This window comes from Mesoplodon bidens (assembly GCF_964165515.1).
Source record: "Mesoplodon bidens genome assembly, chromosome: 4".
Taxonomy (NCBI): domain Eukaryota; kingdom Metazoa; phylum Chordata; class Mammalia; order Artiodactyla; family Ziphiidae; genus Mesoplodon; species Mesoplodon bidens.
In genome coordinates, this window is record NC_138160.1 from 156,737,102 (window position 1) to 156,751,947 (window position 14,846).

General features: G+C 53.3%; 1 protein-coding gene across 6 annotated transcripts in view; it reads right to left on the bottom strand.

Moving 5' to 3' along the window:
* HRH2 (histamine receptor H2) overlaps positions 1–14,846 on the bottom strand; it is a 48,220-nt gene that overhangs the window by 9,077 nt on the left and 24,297 nt on the right. For 5 of the 6 annotated variants that reach the window (XM_081233859.1, XM_081233861.1, XM_081233860.1 and 2 more), the window contains one exon: positions 12,466–14,050. In XM_081233859.1, coding sequence (XP_081089985.1) covers positions 12,466–13,541 — 1,076 coding nt within the window. In that variant the 5' untranslated portion in view covers positions 13,542–14,050. Of the gene's footprint in view, positions 1–5,320; positions 5,462–12,465; positions 14,051–14,846 lie in introns of all 6 variants that reach the window. The other variant, XR_014015824.1, reaches the window with a different exon arrangement.

Below are 14,846 nucleotides of genomic sequence, written 5' to 3' on the forward strand. Positions count from 1 at the left end.
CATCCATGTGATACATATGATAGAGTTACGATATTCTTATCTCCAACAGATGAGGAAGTCTGAACCCAAAGAACTTTAGTTCACTTGCACAGCAAATAAGTGGTGGAGGATTGAAAGAGCCCAGCTTGGCCCACCTGCAAAGCTGGAGATTCCCTGCCCCCACCTCCCCTCCCCGTCCAATGCATGTGGACTCTAGGCCATGCTCAGATCTGCCCAGTCCCAAGGGAGATCTTGCGTTTACCCTGCCTGGCTGCTCCAACCCTAAGTAACCTCTATTTGAGACTGGCTGGCTTGCCCAGTCCTCTCCCTGAAACTCTGTAATGTTTTTTAAAACCGAAGGAAACCCCCAAAACCCTGCCCACCCACGTCAGTGGGTGCTCACGGAAAAAGAACCCACAGTGCCCGAGGCAACTCCCAAAGTCATGTCCTGTCACTCACCCCTCTGAGGCAGGCAAAAGGTCACACCCATTTCATAGATGGGAAATGGAGGCTCAGAGAGGCTGCCATTTGCCCAAGGTCATCCAGGTGGGTAGGGCGCTGCATCCTGGGCTCAGCTCCTGGCATCACTATGCCAGTTCTTTTGACTGAAGACTTACTTGCTCTGTAGGCTCTGAACGGCTCAGGCCCTGGACGTGGGCTCACCTCTCTGATGGTTCCTCCTCAGCCCCTTCTTCTCCCTCTTCCCTGCCCCTCTGTCCATCCTTAAATGCCAGAGACCCCTTCTCCTTGCCAGCTATACCTCTGCCTTAGTCAGCCCCCCTCACAGCCCTTCTAGGACCCTCCCCCTGCGTGACGTCCAGGAAGTAATGCCTTCAGAGGTGGCTGGTGGGCCCCCGTACAGCCAGTCTAGAAAACAATTAAGCAAAGTGTAACAAAAGGCCTCAAGTATCCCTCTCCTTCCACCAGTAATTCCGGTTCCAGAAATTCAGTTTCTGGGGAAATAATTTGAAAGAAACAGAATGTTCTCTGCATGGAGATGTTCATCACAGGATTGCTTATAAGAGCAAAAATAACGTCGAGACAAGGACAAAATACAACAATAGGGGAACATTTTAGTCAATCGCGAGGCTCCTCATGGAGCCCCACGCCTGCCAGTGAACTGCTGTGGACGACACTGTTCTCGGGCCTGTATATCTATTCCCTCCTCAAACCCTTACAATGATCTTTTGAAGTGGGTACTAGCAGCATCCCCATTTATAGATGAAGAAATGGAGGCACGGAGAAGTAACATGCCCAGGGTCAATCAGGCAGTCTGACTCTACCAGGCTCAACCATTCCCAGGGCAGTGGTGGTTACTAGTCACCATCACCGGCTAGTTAGGTGTTGAACGTGGGCCAGTGTGTCAGGTGTATGGTGCATTGCTGGTGGGGTGGGAGAGGATACTAATTTGAGATGTAGTGGGCTTGTCCCCATTGTCAGTGCCAACCCCCCCCCCACACCAGCCATTCAGGCAGTGACTCGGAACAGAAGCAGAAACAATGGTGAGAGAGTTCAAGGGCATTTGGCTTTCAGGAGCCTGTGAGAGCAGTTCCCCACCACCCAGAGAGGAAGCTGGGGCAGGAGGCTGAGTTATCTGCTAGAGTGGGCCCTGCTCCCAGCCTCTCCTTTGGGGGTCAGAATGCTCACTGGAGGTGAGGTGAGGGTCTGAAAGTAGAGGGGCTTGTGTCCTACTTCCTAGGACAAGGGGGTGGGCCTGCAGACATGGCCATGAGGAGGCTTCACGGAGCCTGTACCCCAGTTCCTCTGCTCTCACATGGGGTACAAGAGGCCCCTAAAATCTCCCATACCTACAGTGAGTCCTAGCTTGTGGCTGGGCCTTGGGGCCTGCCTGCTGGGGGATTCCTGGGGGCCTGGGGGCCTGTAGCAGAGGCCGAGGACCTTGGGAAGGTGTGGTTCTTCCTCAGCAACGCAGGGAAAGCCTGGAGCAAGCCAGCTGTGTCCCCAGCGCCCAGGCATGGCATGGGCACCATGGATGGAGAAGGAAGCCGTGGGGGCCAGACAGCCTCCGGGAGCTTAGCTTGCCCTGGAGGGAAGGAGGGGCAGTGGAGAGACTCTTGTATTGACTGGGTTCAACTTCCAAAGTCACCACGCTTACAGCTGGGAGTGCCTGAGAGCCCCTGACCTGGAAAATGTACGTTTTCCCGCCATCCGTGAAGTGGTGGCCTGTGGGCATCCAGAGCAGAATGAAGAAAAGAATCTTACACCTGAGCGGACTCAGCACTCTGCTCTAAGCTTCCGTCCCAAGCCAAGCATTAACGCCCTGGGTCCTTTTCCCAGCCCTGGGAGGGAGGGGCTGGGATGATCAGTCCTACTTTTCAGATGGGGACAAAGTTTTAGAAAAGGAGGCACCTGCCCATCCGTCGCCTTCCCATCGTCTGTGAACCCCCGGTCCCTCTCTCCCCGCCCTGTCCCTCCGTTCCTCCCCTACTTCCAGCCCCCTCTGCCTAGGATGGCACCTCTAACCTCTGTCCTTCAGCTTAGGAAACTCCTGCTGTCCCTCAGGACTCAGCTGAGCCATCACCCCTTCCAGGAGGCTTTGCCCGATTCCGGGGCCACCTCGGGGACCTCTTGGCCCCCATTCCTGCCAGGTCCCAGCACTTATCCCACAAGTTTGTACCCTAACAGCTCATCTCATAGATCCACGAGTCGCCCCCTTTACCCACCCCCCCACACACACACCCTAGGGGAAGGGGCACTAAAGAACGACTGAGTGAATGAATCAGTAAGACTCAGCAGCTCCTAACGCAGAGACCTGCTTAGGATCTCCACATGTGGATCCTCTTGTCGCCATGATATCAGGACCACATCTCTCATGAGTGACAGAAAGGGAGTACGGAGCGTGACTTCAGGGCTTGTGTAAGATGGCGACAGGAATGGAGTTTCTCTTTGACTTTCAACGTTCCATTTCAATGATGAGGAAGTATTTATAAATATTCTGTGTTTCCCAAGTCAGCGTGGAAAAGGTAAGTTCCCCCAAATCCTCTGGGTGCTGGGGAATGCCCTGCTGCCCACCCAGAGCGTCTGTCCCTGGGTGACACTGGCATGTGCTCAGTCCTGGAATGAGGAAGGCCTGAGTCTCATCCACCCGCCCGTGAGTCCCAAAGCCTGTGGCCCTCCCTGCAAGCTGCAGCCTTCTGCACGATCAGATGTAGACAAGCAGAGCCACATGCCACTTTTGGGAGCTGGGACAAACTCCCCTGCCCCCAACCTCCCTGCCCAGAGATGGGCAGGGAGGGAATGGTCCTCACTTCTCAGGGGAGCCTCAGGCTGGGAGAAGAAGACACAAAGATTTATTCAGCCTTGCATTAAAAGGACACCCTAGGGCTTCCCTGGTGGGGCAGTGGTTGAGAATCCACATGCCAATGCAGGGGACACAGGTTCGAGCCCTGGCCCGGGCAGATCCCACATGCCACGGAGCAACTAAGCCCGTGGGCCACAACTACCGAAGCCCACGCGCCATGCTCCGCAATAAGAGAAGCCACTGCAATGAGAAGTCTGCGCACCGCAATGAAGACCCAACGCAGTCAAAACTAAAAATAAATAAAATAAGTTTATTTAAAAAAAAAAAGGACACCCTAAAATACCCATTGGGTCTCAGGCACACCCCGTCCCTGTCCCTTGACACTACCACAAACAGCTGCTGTAGGTTTAATGAACATAGCATCACCCTAAAACAGAGAGCCCTGTGACTCACTGCTGTTTCATTAAGAGCAGTGACATCTGCTAGAAGCCTTAGCTCTCTTTGACAGATGAGGAAACTGGGGCTCAGAGACGGATGTGATCTTCTAAAGGCCATACAGCCTGTCCGTGGCAGAGGCAGTGAGAAACCCCGGTCCCCTGTCTGCCAGGCTGGGTCTCTGTAGGAGCTCTGTCCTGTACCCAATCTGCGTCCCTACCTGCCTGTGACCCCTGCACTCAAAGCTCAGGTTGCAACAAGGACATGTTTTACTGAATTTGCCTGCATACTCAGGGTGATTTATTAGTATGAAAAACAGGGTCCTCCTTGCCCTTGCCAGAAGATTTTTGACACAAACACAGTTGGGGGTTTGGCATAATTTCTCTCTCTTGTTAAGCATTTATATATAATTAGTGTTGGAATGGTCCCCTGAGATGGATCCAAGCCCCCCATTTTCAGAGGAGGGACACGAGACTCAGGGTCAGGGTCCAAACTGAGCGATTCAGTGGCACAGCTGAGACACAAGGCCACAGAGCCTGCCATGGACTTTTCAGCTGCTCCTTTACAGAGGGGCCACAGGAGGGAAGGAGGGAAGGAAGGAAGGAAGGAAGGAAGAGAGGGAGGGAAGGAGGGAGGGAGAGAAGGAAGAAATAAAGGGAAAAGAAAGGAAGAAAGAAAAATTACCCCTTACAAGCATCTACCCTGTGTCGGGAGCTTTGCACAAATCAGTGCTAAGCCTCATCACAATCCTCACAGGGAGGTATTTTTATCCCTATTTTGCAGATGAGCAAGCTGAGGTTCAGAGAGGGCAAGCCACCTGCCTAGAGTCAAGGAGTCAGCAAGTGCTGGGGCTGGAACTGACACCCTTTCCTTTCCCCTACACCAGCGGTTGGCAGACGATATAGGCTGTGGGCCAAATTCAGCCCACCACCTATTTTGTTGAAATGGTTGAAAACAAAAGTGAATAGAAGAATAACATTTTGTGACTGGTGAACATGATATGGAACTCCAATTTTGGTGCCCATAAATAAAGTTTTATTGGAAGACAGCCACCCCATTCATTTAAGTATTGTCTGGGGCTGCTTTTGTGCCATACCACCAGGGTTGAGTAGTGGTGACGGAGAGCATAGGCGCCGTAAAGCTAACTTATTTACTATCTGGCCCTCTGCAGAAGAGGCTTGCAGAGCCCTGCCCTCCACCCTGCCGTCTCCCAGGGGTCTGGAAGGTCTGCAGGGCCTCCCTGTGGTTGCTTAGGCTGTTCTCTGCACAAGAGCATCGGGGCTGAAATCCAGACCTCTTTCTGCTTGCCAAGCTGTGTGGCCTGGGGCTGGGTTCCCTGGAGAAAGGGCTTTCTCTGAATTTGTTCACCTAGAGTGTTCACCTTTTTCTCCTGGGTACGAAGCTACTAGCAGCGGCCCCGAAGGCATGGTTCGCCTTCCCTCCCCTTCACAGCCCCTGGGAAGGCAGCTCCATAGCAGTCCTGTCAGATCTGCTGCACAAGGAACCAGAAGGGAAGGTGGAGAAAGGGCAGGGGCCGGGGTCTGTGCAAAGCCAGGGAGGGAGGGAGGCTGGCGGGGCACTGGCGGGGCCTCCAGCTCGCTTCAAAGGCACAATCACCAGGGAGGTAAAGGAGGGGTTCTCTACCTTTCAAGTGACTCCTGGTGGGGGCCACGATTTATTCTCCTTGACTTTTGAGGTTGTAAAAGGCTTCCCACCTCCTCTCCCTCTGCTCTTCCCCTGACTTCCTCTCCAGGGCTGGGAAGGGGGTCTCACTCCCCAAACTCTCTGAAGAGACAGAAGATGAAAAGCGTTAATACCTTGTTGCAGCCGCTGCTCTGCCCGCAGCCGTGTAGAAGTGCAGGCCCCGCAGGCCTGAGAACGGCCTTTCAGAGCCCACCCAGGCGGGAAGTAGGGACGTGGGCCACCTGTGGGTCCAGAATGCAGCCTCCTGCCCCCCTCCCCAAGGGCCTACCAACTGCCGAGAGCTGCCATAAAGCCCAAGCACTCGGTGAAGGAGAAACGGGACCATGGACACAGAAGGGAATGGGGGGAGGGAGGGAAAGAAAACACAAAACAGAATGGGAAAAGGAAAGGAAGGAAGAACAGACAGAAAATAAAGAAAGAACCTCAACAGCATCATGCGAAGTGAAAGAGCCAGGCACAAAAGCACACGGATTATCTGAAATGTCCAGGATAGGCACACCTATAGAGATAGAAAGTAGGTTTGTGGTTGTCTGGGGAGTGCAGGGATCTGGAGGTTGATAGCTGAAGGCTACAGGGTTTCTTTGGGGTGATGAAAATGTTCTAAAGTTGATTGTGGTGACGGCTGCACACCTCTGTGAACAGACCAAAAACCGGTGAACTGTACACTTGAAATCAGTGAATCATATAGCATATGAAGTATATCTCAATAAAACTGTTATAAAAAAGAAAGATAGAAAAGGACAGAAAAGAGACAAAATGAAAAGAAAGAAAAAGAGAAAGAGATGGATGGCAAAGAAGGAAAATTCATGTCTGTTAAGTCTGTTAAAGCACCTGCCACCTGCCAGGAACTGTGCTAAGTGCCTGTATCCCTGACTCCATTTTATTCTCACAATTCTGCAAAGTAGGTCTGATAATTATCATAGTTTTATAGGTAAGGAAACTTCAGCTCAGACTGTCAATGACTTGTCTAACATCACCCAACCCCTAACTAGCGGGGGACTAGTGCTCATACCGGCCTCCCTAACTTCCACACGGAGGCAGGAAGACACCCCAGTAGCCTTGTGGTGGGACCACCAGGCACAGAGGGCAGAGGTGACAAAGCAGCAGCCAGCAGGATGCCAGTGTGCAGGGGGCAGCCAGGCCCCTTAGCTGGGGGTAGGGCGGGGGCTGGGGGTGGTGGGGGAGAAGGTAGGGGGACCAGCTGCTCTGGGCACCTCTGCAAAGAGTGCTCAGAAAGGCCCCTTAAGAGATGCTGGAATCAACGTGCCAAAAAGTTAGACTATTTCAGGACCCAAATGATACAAATAAACAAGTCTGGGCTCTTGAAGGGGTAAATTATGCCAAATCTCCTTTCTGAGCAAAGGTCCTTCTTAAGAAGTGTGTGTACATCAGTCATGTAACCTTTTTACTGCTAAGGGAATTGCAGCCACCTCTGCCGGACCAGACTGGACTTTGAGCAGAAGATAAAGCCACTTCCACCCTCCCCCAGCCCCCAAACTCTGGCCAAATGGGGACATGGCGTGGAAACACAATGGACCACATCCAGGTTGTCTGAACTCTGGATTCCCACCCCAGCTCTGGGATCCCTTCATCTTTCCTGGGAGGCAGGGTGAGGGGTGTGACTCTTTCCACCCACAGACTCTGATTTAGAGCGGCCGGTAGATTCCTCTGTGAGGCCCGCTGCTGACACCGCAACTTGGAGGGAGGCCCACAGTGATGTCAAAGTTAGAAAAGAGAACCAGGAATGTGTGAGTTCCCACTGTGTTCCTGGAACTTGGCATTTCGAGACTTGGTTCCCTGATCTCTAAAGCGACTGGTGGTATTAGTCACTTCTCAGGGCTCTTGGGGACCTAGAAGGAGATATTCATGCATTCGTTCATTCACTTATTCATTCAACAAATATTACTGGGCGTCCTGTGTCAGGCACTGTGCTAGGTGTTAGGCAGGGACCAACAGAGACGTGAGCCTGCCCTCAGGGAGCTTGCGGTCTTGGGGAGCAGACACAGAAAACAGATAGGATGTCCCAAGAGGGGTAAGAAGACTGCCTTGGGCTGAGAGGAGGGTGCGTGGGATGGGACGAGGCATGGCCTGGGGACAGGATCGAGGGGCCCAGAGGAGGCGTTAGGGCAGCGGAAAGAGTCGGGCAGGGCAGGGCCTTGTTGGTCAGGATAAGAACTCTGTATCATAGTCCAAGAGCACCAGAAGGGCAGAGCAGAGGCTCACTCCCAGCTGGAGGAAACACTCTCTCACTGGCAGCAGAAGGAGGGCGGGCCCTGGCAGTTCTGGCAAGAGGCCTGTGAGGGGAGAGAGCTGGCAGCAGGGGGGCACCTGTGGCTCCTGGCCTCCCTTTGCGCCTCTTTTTCCTGAGCTCTGACTCCAAACTCCAGCCCCTGGGAGGGTGACAGCCTCAAGCACAGGGCCTCTGCAGAGAGGAGGAAGTGCCCGCCTGCCCTGGAGAGTGACGGCTGGTGCTCAGGAGTCTTATCTCCCTGCCTGGGGAGATTACGCAGGGCAAGGGAGTGTATGGGGAAAGACCCAAGAGCCCTGGGAGGGGGTCCAGAGATACAGGGTCTACTCCCTGCCCCTCCCCAGCTTGCTCTGGGCCTCAGGTCACTTGCCTCCCTGGGCCTTAGTTTCCCCATCTGCTGTCTATGGGAGTAGCACTCAGAGCCTGGGCTAAATTCAAGTCCATTCAGCATTTCCTCATGGAAAGAGCCTGGCTTTGGGGTCAGACGGGCTTGGGCTGGAATCCTAGCTCTGCCATGGATGGATGAGGCTGTGTGGCCGGACCTCAGCTACTTTGCTCCCAGAAGCCTGCTGCTGGCTGGGGGTCCACAATTGAGAACCACTGTGCTAGAATAACATCCCTCTGGGAGGAGGGCCTCTGCTTCGCTCACTGCTACACCCCCAACAGTGCTGGCGTGTAGCAAATTCTTGGTGAGTGCTTGTGAATGAAAGAACTCTTGAGTGGTTTGTTTTGGTGGGGGCAGAAGGGGCTGGAGGGTGGGTGTGGGCCTGGGGATGGTGTCAGGAGGTGGTCAGGGACCAAATCATGAAGGGTCTCTAATGCTAAGCCAGGGAGCTGGGACTTGTGGTAGCTGAACGTGGACCCCAGACGTCTACACCCTCATCGGTGGAACCTGAGAAAGTTATCTTATATAGCAAAAAGGACTTTGCACATGTGATTAAGTTAAGGACTTTGGGATGGGGAGGTTATCCGGGATTATCCCAGTGGGCCCTAAATGTAATCACAAGTGCCCTTATTAAAAGAAGGAGGCAGGGCTTCCCTGGTGGCGCAGTGGTTGAGAGTCCGCCTGCCGATGCAGGGGACACGGGTTTGTGCCCCGGTCTGGGAAGATCCCACATGCCACAGAGCGGCTGGGCCTGTGAGCCATGGCCGCTGAGCCTGCGTGTCCGGAGCCTGTGCTCCGCAACGGGAGAGGCCACAAGAGTGAGAGGCCCGCGTACCGAAAAAAAAGAAAAAAAAAAAAAAAGAAGAAGGAGGCAGAGGGAGATTTGGCTACTGAAGAGGGAAGGAGATGTGACCATGGAGCTCTAGAGGTCAGCGTGATGTGAGGAAGGGGCCACAAGCCAAGGAGTGCGGGTGCCCCCCAGAAGCCGGAAAAGGCAAGGAGACGGATTCTCCTCTGAAGCCTCCAGAAGGAACCAGCCCTACCAACATCTTGATCTCAGTCTCTTGATCTCCCAAACTGTAAGAAAAGAAATCTATCTCGTTTCCAGTCACCAAGTTCACCATCATTTGTTACAGCAGCCCTACCTTGGAAACGAATGCAGGCCTGTATTCAGTAGAAGCAGTGGGGGTTACTGAGCAGGGTCAGTGGAGCAGAAGGGGTGAGGTTGGGGAGCTGGGATCAGAGAAGGGTAGAGGTGACGAGGGGCGGGGTAAGGGTGGACAATGGGATCAGGAAGGGGCAGACAGAGCATCCTGCTGGGGAGATGGCTGCTGGCTGGCCTCAGGGCAGGGAGGACCAGACAGCTCAGCCACTGTCCCCTGGAGTCTCCCCTTGCCTGACTGTGCCGCCCCCCACCCGAACACCCTGCAACCTCCGTCATCACCCACCAAGGGCAGACACCTGGCCCCTTGGCAGGGATAAGGGCTCTCTGTCAGGTCAATGCTGGGTTTTGTTCCCAGATGGGAAGCAGGAAGGACACACTATCGGTCATCAGGGAAGCTGGGAGCCAGCCTTATGGAGGGCCACCCAAGTCCCCAGTCGCCCTGGCAGCCTCTACTGGAAAATCAAACTCGGGCTGTTCCTGGCTTCCTGGATCCCCATCCCCCAACCATAGCATGAGGCCCTCCAACTGGTTCCCCAGCCTCCTCTGCCAGACCCCTCTGCGCCACGGCTGCTGTGTGTGACCCAGGCAGGCATGGCCTCTCAGCCGGCCTTGGTGGCCAGGGTGGCTGTGATGATCAGAAGAGGAGGTGGACGCTCCCTGCCCCAGCCTGCCCGGCACCCAGAAGACAGTTGGTAATGGGGCTGCTGTTTTCGTTTTTGCTCAGCTCTTGGTTTTGGCTGCATCAGTAGCCTGTGTCCTTTGAACAATTTACTTAAGTTCTCTGAGCCTCAGTTTCCCCATCTGTAAAGTGGAAACTAAACAAGTATCAACTGCACAGGGTTGCGTGGAGAATGAAATGAGGCCCCGGGTCTAAAGGATCCAGCACCACCCTGGAGGAAGGGGTCTTTCCCCTCCGCATTTGAGGCTCAGCTCAGAGGTCTGCTCCCGGGGACGGGCTCTTTGGGCCAGGCGCTGCCTCCTCTGGCTGCCCTGCACACTGGGTTTCAAGCCTGGGCACGTGCTGCTCTGAACCGTGGCCAGTCTGTTCCTCAACCAGACAGGTGGTGAAGGTGGTGGCATGAGATGGGGGGCTGGCTTTATTTCCCTTTGCACCCTAGCATCTGGTACAGGGGTGGGGATAAGATGCCGTCACAGAAAGATTAATACATAGAAATAGTGGCAAAACTAAAACTGGTACCTAGTGGGTGTTCAGTGAGGGCTGGCCATTGCTGGTGAGTGCCTGCTCCATGTCTCCCTAAGGATTGGGGGTAGAGGCAGGCTATTAACCCGGGTCCCACAGATAAGAGCAGTAGCAAGTGGGATGGCAACCAGAATGAACGTGTCAACAGCCTTCTCTAGAGTCCACACCCCCTGCTTTGTCCTTTGTTTGTTTTGTGAACTAAATTTGCTTTGTACCAGAGTCTGCTTCCTGAATGAGGCAGTGTGGGAGGACAGGGTCATCTTATCTATCAAGGCCAGACGTGGAAGCCTCCCCGTCTGCATTTTGGAGAGATGCCTTTAGGTGGCTTGGAGGATGGATTTGAGAGGGAGAGTCTAGAGGCAGGGAGGCCTGGAGGAGGCTGGATGCAGGAGCAATGAAGCTTGTTCCAGAAGGATAGCAGTGGATGGGTGGAGGGCCCAGGACCAAAGTCTATGGCGGGACACTCCACACCTGGCTCCTGCAAGGACCAGAGGGACACAAGGCCGAGGGTCCAGTTGGGCAGTTTCACCCCCACAATGCTCCACAGGGACCAGCACCCAGAGGGTGTGAGTGTGCAGAGTCCATCCAAGCTTTTCTCAAGTCCGATGCTCAAAGGTCGAGAGAGGACAAGTATCCTACCGGGGGTCATAGAGCCTACTGGTGCCCCTTAGCACATGTGTGCTTCAGGTGGCTCTGGGAGGTGACCAGGGCAGGCTGCTTGAGGACAGACCCCACATTCTATGAGATGAGGAAACTGAGGCCCAAGAGGGGCAGAGACTGGCTCAAGCCACAGAGCTGAGACCAAGGCTGTACCAAGACTTGCCATACCTGTCCATCAAAACAGATGCCAAAATGTCACTTTTACATCCCTGGAGCTCAGCACTGTTCCTGGCATGTGATAGGAAGTTGACAAATGTTTGTGAATGAATGAATGAATGAATGAATGGATAAGTCACTCACACAGACCAGCATTCTGGGGGGCAAAGGCATGGTCTGTGGGAAGACAAAGGAAAGTGACATTTGTTGAGCATTTGCATGTGTCAGATGCTCTACCAGCATCCTTTCATTTATTCCTCTCAACAGCTAGATAGAGCTTGCTCAGACCTATAAACCTTCTCTCCATGTGTGAGCTTCCTCAGGCCACTCAAGTCTTTGGTGAGGTAGCCCTTAATACCTTGCATGGGCTTTGTCAGCAGTGAATTGGTCTCAGTGTCCTTCTGATCCTGTTTATCTTTTCAGCCTGGGTCCCTCTCGGGGGTGGAGTCCTGGGGCATCCTCTCTCTTGCATCTCCTGCATCCCAGATATCCAATGGTCTACAAGACTATTTTTAATAGCCTCCTAGATTTTGCTCTGTTCTCTTCTCTCTCATGGACCAGTACCACAACCCCCTTCACTGCTGTCCCCATTTCATTCTTCTGGTCCACGTCTTAGGGGACAACCAGAGCCCTCTTTCCAAAGTACAAAGGTGCTTGCGTTATACCCATCCTTGCTTCTAATCCTTCCATCTTCCCTTAAGACCTACAGTACAATGTACAATCCTGGCTTTCAAGGCTTTGCCTTCCCAACTTGGCCAGTCCTCTTTCTCCTTCCACTTGAGCACCCCCAAAGTAAGAGCTGATGCATAAAGGGTGCTCAGTGATGGTGGGCTGAGTGGGGTCTCTGATTTAACCCCCAGGCAGCAGCATTATTACATGGCCATTTGAGGGCTGTCCTGGCAGATTTAGGTGAACACATGACCATTAACTAAGTGGTCGAGTTGGATCTCAAACTTAGGACTCCTGATTGTAAGGACAAGGTAGCTAGAAAAAAGGTCCACCAGTTCTGAGTCAGGGGAGCTCTATCCAGATCCCAGCTGTGTGGCCCTGGCCAAGTTCTCTGCGATTTGACTTGCTCCTTTAAAAAATGGAGGTAAAAAGTTCTACCTCAGGGGGTGTTTGGGAGGATGGAATAACATGAGGTTTGCAAAGGGCTCATGAAGAATTACCAGCACATAACATCCAAAGCAGCACCTCGTGAACAGCTGTTACCACGAGTGGGACCCCGTCCCTGTGCCCCATCCCACACACAAACTGCCAGGGCAGTTACCTGTCTGTGGCTCCCTGGGGGGCCGTGACCTCTGTCCCACTCCACACCTGGAGCCTCAGGGGCCTCTCTTCCTGCCACCTGGGTCCTTGGCTTGGAATCCTCATCAGCTGAGAGCTGTTGGACTTCAGAGAAGTTCTGTGGGTGTTGTGGTCGGTGGGGCTGCGGCAGAAGAGCTGCTGGTATGCCGTGCGGAAGTCTCTATTCAGTGCAGCGTACAGGATGGGGTTCAGGGCTGAGTTGGCATAGCCCAGCCACAGAACCACGGCTTCGAAGGTCTCGTTGATGGCATTATCCCCTTTTAGCCCACGGTAAACAAACACGGTGAAGTAGGGGAACCAGCAGATGATGAAGGCCCCCATCACGGCTGCCAGGGTCACTGTGGCTTTGTGTTCCCTGATGGTGGCTGCCCTCCAGGAGCCGACGTTGTGGACCCTCTTGGCCTGATCCCACGCGATCTTGAAGATGCGATAGTAGGTGATGCACATGACCAGCAGAGGCAGGTAGAAGGTGACCAGCCCGTCCACCAGGCCATACACCAAGTTGACCTGGACTTTGCACTTTGGGATGGTGTGATTGGCACTGCTGGTCTCGGTCCTGCTGTTCCATCCCAGGTGGATAGACAGGAAGGATAAGGTGATGGAGATGACCCAAATTAAGACCAGGGAGATGGTGACACGGACAGGGGTGACCAGCATGGGGTAGCGCAGGGGATCTGTGATGGCGCAGTACCGGTCGAGGCTGATCATGCAGAGGTTGAGGATGGAGGCCGTGCAGAGCATGACATCTAGGCTGGTATAGATATTGCAGAAGACCTTGCCGAAGGTCCACCTGCAGGACAGCTGGTGGAAGGCCGAGAAGGGCAGCACCAGGAGGCCGAGGAGCAGGTCAGTGATGGCCAAGGACACGATGAAGCAGCTGGTCAGACTGCGGAGCCGGCGGTTCAAGCCCACCGCCAGGCAGACCACTACATTGCCAGCGATGGTGATGAGGATGAGGAGGGTGAGGACCACGCTGACGGTGATCTTCAACGCAGCAGGGTCCAGGCAAAAGGAAGAGGTTGTGCCATTGGACTCCATCCTGGGGCCCTATGGCTCCTTCCCCTGCCTCCGGCCCCTGGTTACTTCTCTTCCAGCTCCCCAAAGGGTCAATTATGTCAACCACTGGGCTCCAAGCTACCCAACAGAGCCAAGAGAAGTGTCCAAATGTGGAGAGGCTGCAATGACCGATCCAGTGCTGTTTTTCTAGAGATAAATAAAGCTGGCTCTTAGGAGGTGTTGGGCATGAGTATGAAGGAAGATGAGGGAAACTAGTCCGTGAAGCAAGGTTCCTGGTTCAAACCCCAGTCCTCAAATGACCCCTTGGCAGAGCCGGCTTCCTCCTGGGACTGAACAGGTCTCCACTCTCCAGGTTTTGCATAGAGACTGACGCACTGGGGCAGGAGTCTGGAGGTGGCTTTGGTTTTATTTGGGAGGCATCATGTGGAGACATGGCTGCAGCCTTCTCCATAGCGGGCGGCTGCTCCCATCCAAGTGACAGGGGTCTAGCACTGTTGCCTCTCCCTCTGGAGTCCACTGGAGAGCGTGAGCTAGAAATGCAAAGATTGAGTATTGAGCATGTTGAAACCAGACCGAGAGTGTGACCTGATTCAAGACGAACCCTTCTAGACCTTGACCTCCTTTCGAGACACCAGGAGGCATGGGACCAGTCCGGCACCACTCCTTAGAAGGGACAGAAGCAATGAAGATACATAGCAGGAGGAGGATGGGAGGCAGGATGCAAGGGCCTGGACCACCAAGTCATCATGTGAGATACAGTTGGAGGGGCTAGGGTTGTTTATACTAGCGAAAGAAAGATCTAGACACAGACTCTAAGCTCCATGAAAACAGGGGCTGTATCTGCTTGTTCACTGCTAGTTCCCAGTGCCTGGCCCCACCAGTAGGCATTAAGCCTATGATGAATAAATGATAAAATGAATGAAAAAATAAGCAAATGTAATACATTTACTCTGATAAAGCACCGAAAACGGTGTTCCACACTCTCGTTTTACAAAATGTCACCATACTCTAAATGCGGAGCCAAAAAACTTTTTCAGGAAAGGGCCAGGTAGCGAATTTTTTCTGTTTGCATTCTTCAAGGTCTCTGCTGCAATTACTCAACTCTTGTTTAGTGCGAAAGCCCCTCCACAGACAATGTGCAGATGAGTGATCATGGCTGTGCTCCAAGAAGACTTTACTACGGACACTGAAATTTGAATTTTACATCATTTTCACGTGTTGCAAAATATTCTTCTTCTTTTGATTTTTTTCTCAAACTCTTTAAAACAGCTTCCAAGCTAAAAATGTAAATGCTATTCTTAGATCACGGGCTGCACAAAACCAGGA